Consider the following 11,508-nt stretch of genomic DNA (forward strand, 5'->3'; position numbering starts at 1 on the left):
GGCGAGAACATGCGAAAACACGACACAATAGAACGAAATCACAATGCGAATACAAAGGGTTTTCTAATAACCTATAATTATTGTGCGAGAACGCGAGATTACTATGCAATATAACCATAGAGAGATCGCGATCTCGAATCTTTATAATGTATTAGCATAGCAATCTTGCAAAGAAATCTCAAACCTTCGCATCGTATTGGCGCCGTAATGGCGCAGCCCCACATCCTGATTTAGAACTATCGACCTGCGAATACACGGGGAAGAACGCGAGAACACAAGAGTGACAATACTTTATATACGATATATTACGATGCTAATTTATGACAAGAGGACCATGGGCCCTATGGCGCACACGTGAGAAACAAAGGAACTAATTAAACTATTCGATCTTAATTGAAATGTGACTTCTAAATGATAACAAGCTTTTCTTTAATTTTACATTGTAAACTTGTTGTTGTTTTTTATCAATGACCCAGTCCCAAATTGGTCGAGATTTTATTGGGACAAATGTTCTGACCATTTTTTTCTGAAAATTTGACTCAATTGTTACTTAACAAATGTTTCATTTTAGCCATATAAGTAAAACTGCCCCACACTAAATTTGAACACTTTTTGAACTCGGTGCAGATATCATTTCAACACATGTTCTGACCAAGTTTCATGAAGATTGGACTTAAATGTTAATTAAAGAGTGTTAAAATGCTTTTATTAAAGCCATATAAGGAAAACAGCCTCGCCAAAATGTGACCATGTTTTTCACGAACCGATAACATTTTCGAACTCAGGATACAGTTAGCACAAATGTTCGGACCAAGTTTCATGAAGATTGCAGGACTATACATGAGCCCGGTTTTTCCGTCCAGCACTTTTTAGTTACATCCCAAAAAACATGTAAAATATAAATTTCACAAATGTATTTGAAAAATGTTGTGGCCATATTTGATAAGATTAAAATAAAACTTGTTGATAAATATCATAAAATTACCAAGTTCTACCCTGTAAGTACAAAAAATTGTAACAAATACATATGGATTCTGGACAGAAAAGGTACACCTTTTATAGTGCCCATGAGTTCCTGTTTCCATCACTCTACCAAAAAAAAAAAATGGGCTACTTACCTTTATTTCAATATTATCAAGAAAGGTTATTTCTTGGATATAAAACTTAAATCAAAGTACTGACAGTACTGGTGTGACGATGCTTTTGAGAGGATGGATATAAAAGCATCAAGTTAAGTTTATCTACATCACCACAATCACAACAATTGTGTATGTTGGTACGAAAAAAAAATGGGTACAAAAATTTTGCGAAAAAAATTTGGGTATAAAAACAAATTTGGGTACGAAAAATTATTTGGGAACCAAAAAATTGGGACCGAAAATTTTTTGGGTACGAACAAAAAATTGGGGATGAAAAAAAAAATGGGTACGAAAAAAAAATTGGGTACGAAAAAAAATTGGGTACGAAAAATTTTAGGTACGGAAAAAAAAATGGGGGAACGGGAAAGTAGTACCTGTGGGGAACTTGACCCACACTCGCACATTTTCGGCCCTTTCCGTCAAACATCAGATAAGTTCCTCGAAGGCAATAGTATAAATAGAAGAAAATCGTGTATTGATGTAAGTTTTTTGAAGAAATGTGCAGAAAATATATTAAACAAGAGCTGTGTTTGTGAAACACAATGCCCCCTGCTGCGCAGCTTTGAACCCATATATTTTACCTTAGACCTTGAAGGATGACCTTGACCTTTCACCACTCAAAATGTGCAGCTCCATGACATACACATGCATTCCGAATATGGAGTTGCTATCTTCAATATTGCAAAATTTGACCTTTGACCTTGAAGGATGACCTTGACCTTTCACCAATCAATATGTGCAGCTCTATGAGATACGCATGCACGCCAATGTTGAAAAAGTTATGGCCAATGTTAAAGTTTTCGGACAGACAGACGCTTTATATTTGACATTTGACCTTGAAGGATGACCTTCACCTTTCACAACTGAAAATGTGCAGCTCCATGAGATGCACATGTATGCCAAATATCAAGTTGCTATGTTCAATATTAAAAAAGTAATGGCCATTAAAGTTTTCGGACGGACGGACAGACTGACACACTGACTGACTGACTGACAGATCAACTGATATAGGCCACCCTACCGGGACCATAAAAAGCAATGGCGATATTTTTCTCAGCCACATAATTGTTTATAGTTTGACATCACAAAATGAAAGTGACAGTAAAACTGTCAAAAATGACAACCTGTCAACGTGTTGTTTTTGCTGGCACGAGAGGGCGATTACACTCAATGTGTTCACATTTTGACCATAGGCTTTGTCAATGACCTTTATAGTATGGGTAGCTTTGATATTATTTATTGCTATTATGTAACAGCATGATTGTGTATATGTTTACAATACACAAAGCATAAATAATTATATAAATATACTGATTGAGCTTATAATAATCTGAGAACTATAGCCAGGTCAATTAAGGACTTAAAATACAATTTTGTGTCCTGATTTCATGAAGAAATTACCATGATGCATGTCCTAAATTTCAAATTCAAGGCCCTGGTGTGACACATTGGTAGCATTACCGTTAAACTGTTACCAGGCTTATGAAATTAGTTTTTATTGAACTATCTAAGGAAATCTAAATCAGACACTGATTTTTCTTGTTTTAATACAGTCATAGAACAGTTGTGGCCTTTGGGTAATGACCAATTTTTGCTTACTTGTCACACCCTTAAAACTTTCCACACGTCTATAATAGCAAATCTGGATTTAGGCGATCTTCAATGGTACATTTAAACTTTAGCTCTGTTACAAGAGTGCTGGTAAAGTCCAGTCACATATTTATATCTAGGCCATGTCAAAATCAAAGTGTCAAAGACAAATGAAAGATGCGTTCATTAATTATTGTCCAGTTGTTTACTACTGCTGTAAGTTTTTATATAATATGACTGATGAACATCATGTGGGAGAAAATTCACATTATCATTGTATATCAGGTTTAGCAACCTTTTAGATAACAAAGTATGCTAGTTTTCAATGTCGCTTCTGGGGATCAAACCCGTAGGGCTTTTAGGAAGATTCTGAAATTATCGATCCCTCGAGAGCAACCAAACCAAAAATTAAGTCAAATATTGCCGACTCGGTTTTTTGAGTCGGTTCATGACGGATAATGGAGCTTGATTGGTCATTGTCGGCTCTGGTACTACTTACATGTACCCCGGGTACTCTTAAGTATATTTACATGTACCCTGGGTACTCTAAGTATACTTACATGTACCCCAGGTACGGTAAATAAACGTAATTGTACTCGGTCCATAATAGACTGTACCCGAGTTGTATTCGCGCCCCAAATCCGATGTCTTAAAACGCGCAACCGATTATCTTAAACACACTTCTCTTCAAAAAACACTGCATCAACATGCTTTTTGAGTATGTGTTCCGATAATATAGAGGCCATTCTTCAGAAAAATTGACATAAATGTGTATATATAATTATTACAAAAAAATAGTCGACAGCGACTGATTTAGGGTTAAATTTCCCGGGTACATTTTAGTATATTTAACGTACCCGGGATACATGTAAGTATACTAAAGAGTACCCGGGGTACATGTACGTAGTACCCGAGCCGACAATGAACAATCGAGCGATACTGGAAGGTGCAACATCTCTCACACCCCCTAGCATCGCCTTTAGCAGTATTCAATTCTCAACAGGAAAGTGCTGGAGTCATTGATCCAGAGGGACAAGAAAAACAATTGATTAATGTTTGAAATAAATAATTTGATTAATGACAATTCTGTTATTTGAGCCAGGTCACAGGAAAAGCGCAGTCAAAGCAGTATCCAATTAAATTATTTGTGATTGTCAGAAAAACGCTTTTAAGCAAACAGCTTTCAAGCTACTGCTGGCTGATCTAGATCCAAACTGGCCACAATCTCCTTAACCCTTTGCATGCTGGGAAATTTGTCGTCTGCTAAAATGTCGTCTGCTGAATTTGTAAAATAAGCATTTTCTTCATTTTTTTTCAAAGAATACTATCAGAATAGCAAACAGTTTGGATCCAGATGAGACGCCACAGAACGTGGCGTCTCATCTGGAACCAAACTGTTTGCAAAGGCCTTTAAAATTCGGTCACGCACTGAAAGCGTTAATGTCTCTTTTACTGTGACACAGTTCATTTAACTTTAAAATGATAAAAAAGTACTAACACTAAGAAAGAGTACTAACCAGTAAAAAGTTTGAAATCAATGTTGAATCTCAGGACAGCTTGGTGATCTGCAAATCCCTGATGAAATGTTGATATCGGGTATCATAGACATTCAATAAGTCGCAAAATGCTCGAATACAATTTATAAAGCACAATGTGACTTATATTGATAACTAAAAATACCAGTAATCAGTATGCCAGTTTTGCCGTGTCAAGCTGTTACGATCCAGAGACCAGAAAGTCCTTCATTCACATCGAGTATATATCCTTCGAATTCCAACTATTGTTGTCATAAGCGGAGATTTAGTGAATAAATAATTCATATATCCTAAATGACAGCTTCTAAATAGCGAAACAAGCCAATGTATGCAGTAAGAAAGTTTTTAATTGAAACTCTCATTAAGGCGGCCATTGTTGAATATTGAAACACGAACGACAACGCTGCTAGGAGAATGTTATCAATGCTAGGATCCTACGCAGTGGCGTATGCCCAAGGGAAGTAACTGAAAAATCGGGTTATCTCAATCGGACTGGCTCGGTCTTTTACATAGATGGCCATTGTGAAATTTTTTTAGGTGATTATCAAACCTTGGACGCTGCTGTTCCAGCATCGTCAAAAAGGCACAAACCTTTACAATTTTCAGTCAGACAATAATTATTTTTTTTATGAATGGTGATGTAACAATTCGTGTCCAATATGTTACATCTTGAAGTCAGATCTCAAACTGTTTTTACTTAACTTGTGTAGCGTCTACAATTTTTTTTTTGGATACGAACAACGATGAGGTCGGAACGCCGTGATGACGAATCAATGCCGTTATATTTATAGATTTCGTATACAAATCAGTTTGCTAAGTCAAAGACCTATAGATGTTATCTATAGGTCTTTGGTTTTAATAAATAATTCTGAAACATTTATGCAGCATACTATCTATAGGTCTTTGGCTAAGTGGTGTCCAATCTGTTACATCATTGAATTGTAACCAATATAAATTGTCTGTTTTTGAAAAATGCCTTAACATATTTTTGTTTTCAATTTATTAAATCGTAGGACTTTCCACAAACTCAGCACTGAACTAAAATGTTGTGATTAACAGTAACACACCAGCTTAAAATTCGCAAAATGTTGGACATCAAGCTATTTATGATGTAACCAAAAAGTGCTGGACGGAAAAACCGGGCTCACATGTGTTTTCTAGTTAACGCGGAACAATTTGCACGTGTCTATAAAGCATTCTTTATTTACATTATCGTCATATTTTTTATGCTTTCTTTGTTTTCATATATGAAATGGCGCATTTGTGGAAGTGTTGATAGAATCTGTATAGTTATTTATACGGGTTGTAAGTGTACATGTATGTACTGAATGGATTATTAAGTCGGATCTGACAAGGTCACGGCCCTATTTTGTCAAAATTTCACTAAAGTTGACTAGGTGGTATTGTTCGTGGCATATTTTTAATTTAACACGTGTTATACACTAAATACATGTATATTCAGTCCAACATTTTTTTCTGCAATTATATATACCAGTTTCACCATGTCATGTAATTTACCGTTAATACTTGACAGGAAATATCTTTAAAAGGACCGTCAACCACGAAATTCAATGACGAGAAGAGGAGTTCTAAATTACCGTATTTTTTTTACAGTTATTAGTTTATATTGATTAAACTATCACGACTGGTATATTACATCACTTGAAAACAGTTCATATTTTCAGTATATTCGGCAATAAAATTTCGCTATGTGAAATCGAAAGTACATCGCGAAAATAGGTGACATAGCGATATACACACTATAAATAACGCAAGTAGATTAATCATTATATATATATATACACTACACATGCAAAATTTGCATTCCTGGGTTTACCATGTGATGATGATCAATCTACTGGCGTTATTTATAGTTAACTGGTAGACATACCCAGTAAAATTTATTACCGAATATACTGAAAATATGAAAACTTAACAACTTTTTTCAATAAATGTTTTATACCAGTCGTGATATTTTAATCAATAAAAACTAATAATTGTAAAAAAATAAAAAATAAAAGTTGATGGGAGTATCATTCCTTGTAGCAAAAAATGATCCTTCAGTATTATGAAATAACTATTTGCTTATTTTGAGTGAATTCTCACAGACATATCTGACACATATCTCACAACTACTTCTGATATTATTTCTGTTGTGTCCAGTGAACAGAAAGCGTTTAAATCAGTATTACTGTACTCAAAATAACCAGTGATTTAGGTGATCATTTTATCATTAATTTCTTCAGAATTTAAGAAACAAAGCCAGTGTATCACAGTTGACTTTATTCTCATTACAAGCAAGTTCAGTCCAATGTGACAAGGATGAGCACCAAGAATCGGGGCCTAGTAGATTCTCTGAGCCTTGCCCATGGTGCTCTTGATGTAGAGAGCACGTACGTTCTGCCAGTTCTTCTTGAGCAGAGAGACCAGGAAGTTGATGGCAAGGGAGATGTTCTGGTACAGTTGGTCCTCTGTCATTGCAACGTGACCCACGCAGGTGGCCATACACAGTACCTGGGATACAGCAACATAGGCTATCTTAACTGATAAAACACATGATATACTATATAATAAATGTATTGCACTTTTTGTCATTTTTTTAAATGTCAGACTTGGGGAAAAAATCATGCAACCAAATGAGAGATTTCAGAACACCAAAGGGGACCCTCAACTTTGTTCCCAAAGATTTAAATTAATCATAAATTACTTTCCACGTAAAAGTGAGAATGTAGTCAAGATTCAAACTTTGTGCTTAATCAACTGTGCATCTGTTTTTTACTGCTTACAATAAATAAATATATGCATAGATCCTTACTTTCTTCAGCTGGAACTTGATGGTGGCTTTTGTTTCCTCCACCTTGCCAACCATGGAGTCAGCGTGGGACATGGGAGCCGGGAACTTGCCAGCTCTGTTGAGGCCGGGACCCAGGATCTTGGGGATCTGCTTGATCAGTGTTTCAGAAGCCAAGAATGCACTGTATTTCCTCGCTGCAAACAAGACATTCACAAGATGAGAGTTGAGTTAAATTATAACAAAGCTTTCTTTGAAGAATTGCATACTACAGTGTTAAAATAAACTTTTTATTCAAAATAGTTGTCATTTGGATCTCAAAATTCATTTAAGCATAAATATTTTCAAAAAACTGAACATTTATTAATTGGGCGTTTTTCTGTTTTCAACAGTATATCACATCTTACAATTAACCAACTCTGAATTACTGTTGGTAAGCCTGTTTACCAAATCCAAGAGCACTTACTAATGCCAGTGACAAGCAACTGGCTTACTTGATTCAGAAGTTGAGATAGGGGCAGACTGTCCGTAGAAACAATTACATGACCAAATATCTGACAATGAGATTTTCTTCTTAGGTTTTGATTTCCCTTGATAGAAATATTAAACTATTAACACATAGTTGCTTTGAATGGAACACAATTCAAAAACTTAAAAAAAAGTTTTGACAAAACCAAAATAACCGCACCTTCAGAAGTATTAAATTTAATCTATTTTTAGTCAATGCGGTACTAACCAAGTTTCTTCACCAGCTTTTTGTCCTTGTTGAGCTTCTTGAGGTCATCCGCATTCATGCATGGCAGGTCGTTAGCCTTGGCCTGGTCACAGTGTACCTGGTCTCCGAGGATGCAAATCTTCATCTTGGGCTTGGGAACGTGCATCAGTCTGTAAACACCAGGTCAGACATGGCAATAATATAAGGAACAAGAGGTGTCTTTGTGAAATACAATGTCCCCTACTGCGCCGCTTAGAAGCCATACATTTGCAATTTTGACCTTTGACTCTGAAGGATGACCTTGACCTTTTGCCACTCAAAATGTGCAGCTCGGAGCCTCCACAACATACACATGGATGCTTAATATTAAGTTGCTTTCATTAATATTGCAAACGTTATGACCGAGGTTAATTTTTTAGGACAGACTTGCCAAAAACAATATACCCCCGATCATTAAATCGGATCTTGATGCATATTGAAGGTAATCAGATCGATTCTTGGAAATGTTAAAAGTTGTTGTTTTTATGACCGGTTTACGGTACACTTATGAGAACATGCACCGATTTATTCAGCTAGTATGAAGTCTTCTGCTTTGTTTGATACCAGAATTGTGCAAATCGGCTGAAAATTGATGGAGTAGTGAGCATTGGAAATTGGCTGGTATGCCGAAATCAGCAATTCAAGTGTCTAAGTCACATACCTTGTTATATATATATATATATATATATATATAAGAAAAAAAATTCGAAGAACTTTTTTTGTCATGGGGGGGGGGGGGGGGTAGTAGCTTATGCCAAATGCCTGTGCGTAGAATGACACGCGCTTTCATTAATCCATACTAATTATATGACGTCCATTGTTAATTCGATTGTCATTTGTCCTTTGTTATTTCTTTTAATTGTCCGCCATCTTGGATCACGTTAACAACTTGTGTGCAACGAACGTAAACTTGTACATGTCCGACAACTTTCGCAGAACCAATAGTAAAGTATGTTGTTCTGCGAGAGGTTAACGTTTTGAATAACTTTCAAAATTTATCGATGCAGTTTGTTACGACATTCAACGAATTATGAGTAGAGCTAAAAATCACTGTTAAAAACAAAAAACAAAACCAGAAGCAATAAAAACTTACCTTTCCAGACATCGTACATATTTTTGCCAGGCATTGGCTGCAATGCAAGTGGTCGGTGCTGGATGTACATTATGTAACAACCACACACCTCCCCAATTATTTATAAGACCCTGGGTAGAGGTCCGCAAGACAGGCCTTGCTTCCATTCTCAAACACCCGTCTATTTAGCATTTTTTATTTTAAACACACCTCAATTAAAATTTTAAATAGAAACATCAACAGACGTGGCATTTGGAATGGCAGAAAAGTGGATATTGTTTGCAGCCAAACCTGACAGTGCCAGCAAAACGCTTGTCCTTCTGAGGATCGTAGTTCTTCAGGGAGATCTGTAGCTCCACAGACTCGGTGAACTTCCTGCGCGGCTCCCCTTTGTCATTTCGGGCACCAGCCATTACTAGGCCAATGGCCTCCACGAGGTTGTCTCTGGAAATCTTACTGTAAATAGTGAAAACGCAGTTATTAGACAGACGCTACATAACTAAAACAAAATAAACGTACATCCGTTTTCAAAAGTAATTAACTTAATTTTAACACAAGTCATCAGAAGTCAGTACCATAAGTAAGTTTAATCGGTTTTGCGTTTGAGACAAACAGCACCGCCATGTAAATGAATCCTAAATGGTCCTAGTCAATATTTATGGACGGTGTAAAACTGTTGATAGACATTTCAAGTTTAAAGATTTCACAGATTTCATTTGTTACAAATTCTCACCTCATCTTCTGCCAGTGGAGAAAACGGAAAAGGAAGTTTTTCGACTAAAAACCACCGAACTGTTTTACTGGGCTGTTGTCGACATACCGGTTTTCAGTAATTCGATGTACCAACCACAAAAATGTGAGAATGATAACCTATTTTAGACAATGATTGCCTAATATACAGATCCAGATACTAACAAGTTTTTAACGATCGTTTTAGTCCAGAACAAACACTATGCCTGCTAAGAACTTGGAAGATACCGCGTAATGCATACACTTCTTTAAGGGAAATGTTTTCATATTTGAGTATTTAAATGTAGCTCAATTTTGAAACAAAATTGGAACCAGTGATATTTTGGAGTAAATTCTAATAAGCTGGCCTTTAACATTCAGACAGTTAGACACCGAAAGCACTTGATATGTAGTAATAAACATATGCCGATGTAGTTTTTACACGTTGTTAGAATATGATTACGATTTCACATGGACTCTAGATGAGACGGATATGAAACGGGACCGTATCGGCAAATATCTTGTCGAAACTGAGTCACGTGACCGTAACTATCGACTCTCTTGATATTTTAAGGCCTAGATTTTCAAGTATCTTTAAATATTTTTAATTTATTGATAATTTAAGGTAAAGAACAAGAAACCGTCGGAGACGGGTGATGCTCCCCAAAGTTTTTTTGTCACAATATTGCACTATATATTCAGATAAAAGGAAACGTCTTGAGGGGATAACTTTGGATAACTTTGGACAAAATAATACGATGGATGGTTTAGCAACTTAAAAATTTGAAGGACCATAACTCTCTAAATAAATCATCTAACCAGAACCCACAAATAACATGCGCATCTCCTCAAGGTAGTTAAGCTTCCCATAAAGCTTCATTGAATTCCAGTCAGTAGTTGGGGGGACAAGAATTGCACTATATGTGCAGTTTATAGAAAATTTCAAAGGGCCATAACTCTGTGAAAAATCATCCGACCAGAACCGGCTGATAATATGCAAATCTCCTCTTGGTGAAGCTCCCCATACAGTTTCAGTGAATTCCGGTCATTAGTTGCTGATAAATAGCCCGGACAAAAAGTGTGCACGGACGGACACGCGGACACACGCACGGACAGACGAAGTGGCGACTATATGATCCCCCAAAAATTTTGGGGAGCATAAAAACATTTTTGAAAATAAACATCAAACGATTAAATGTTTTGACACCCATTTTATTTGAAGTATTCATAGCCGAAAAATATCAAGAGGGTCCGCTATATACGGTGTTTCATCGTAAAATTAACACCCTGTCTGTGTTATAAACAATAGCTGTAATCGTTAATTTATAAAGCTTCAATAATAATTAGCTTAATTGATATGTTTCTAGAACAAATTATTTCAATTTATTCCATAAAAATATAAAAATCATGTCAAAGAAAATAAAATGGCCGGTATCTAAACAAAAGCATAAGCACCAAGACAGTAGCATCAGTTCGGTGTGTTAAGACCGCGCACTACTTTCTTCCGTCTTCATTCCTTTATTACTTTCATTTTTAAACTATTTTTTCTATCGTGTACAGAATTCTATTCTCCTTAGCAAGATGTAATTTTTAAATCTGAACTCCAAATATAAACGCTACAAATCGGTATAAAGTACGAACATGTCAACCTAGATTATAAAACTCCAAACGTTCGGAGCGTTAGGATCGCGCGCTACTTTCGTACGCCTTCATTCCTTATTTACTTTCATTTGTAAACCCTTTTTTCTATCGTATACCGAATTCTATTCTCCTAAGCAAGATGTCGTTTTAAAAACTGAACTCCAAATATAAACGCTACAAATCGGTATAAAGTACGAACATGTTAACCGTAAATCTAGATTCTAAAACGGCATGATATTTGCGAAAGTTAAAATTAT

General features: G+C 36.0%; 1 protein-coding gene across 2 annotated transcripts; it reads right to left on the bottom strand.

The window, feature by feature from the left end:
* Positions 1-6,532: 6,532 nt before the first annotated feature.
* LOC127853156 (60S ribosomal protein L10a-like) lies at positions 6,533-9,772 on the bottom strand. 2 transcript variants are annotated; one of them, XM_052387406.1, is made up of 5 exons: positions 9,615-9,772; positions 9,173-9,337; positions 7,792-7,940; positions 7,080-7,252; positions 6,533-6,778 (listed from the first exon to the last, which is right to left on the bottom strand). In XM_052387406.1, exons 1-5 carry the CDS (start codon positions 9,617-9,619, stop codon positions 6,608-6,610), a joined length of 663 nt encoding a protein of 220 aa, XP_052243366.1. In that variant the 5' UTR covers positions 9,620-9,772; the 3' UTR covers positions 6,533-6,607. The 2 variants fall into 2 exon arrangements, with proteins under 2 accessions (XP_052243366.1, XP_052243367.1); XM_052387407.1 differs by lacking the exons at positions 9,173-9,337; positions 9,615-9,772 and adding an exon at positions 8,903-9,112.
* Positions 9,773-11,508: the final 1,736 nt, after the last annotated feature.

The sequence above is a fragment of the Dreissena polymorpha genome, chromosome 12 (genome assembly GCF_020536995.1).
Source record: "Dreissena polymorpha isolate Duluth1 chromosome 12, UMN_Dpol_1.0, whole genome shotgun sequence".
Taxonomy (NCBI): domain Eukaryota; kingdom Metazoa; phylum Mollusca; class Bivalvia; order Myida; family Dreissenidae; genus Dreissena; species Dreissena polymorpha.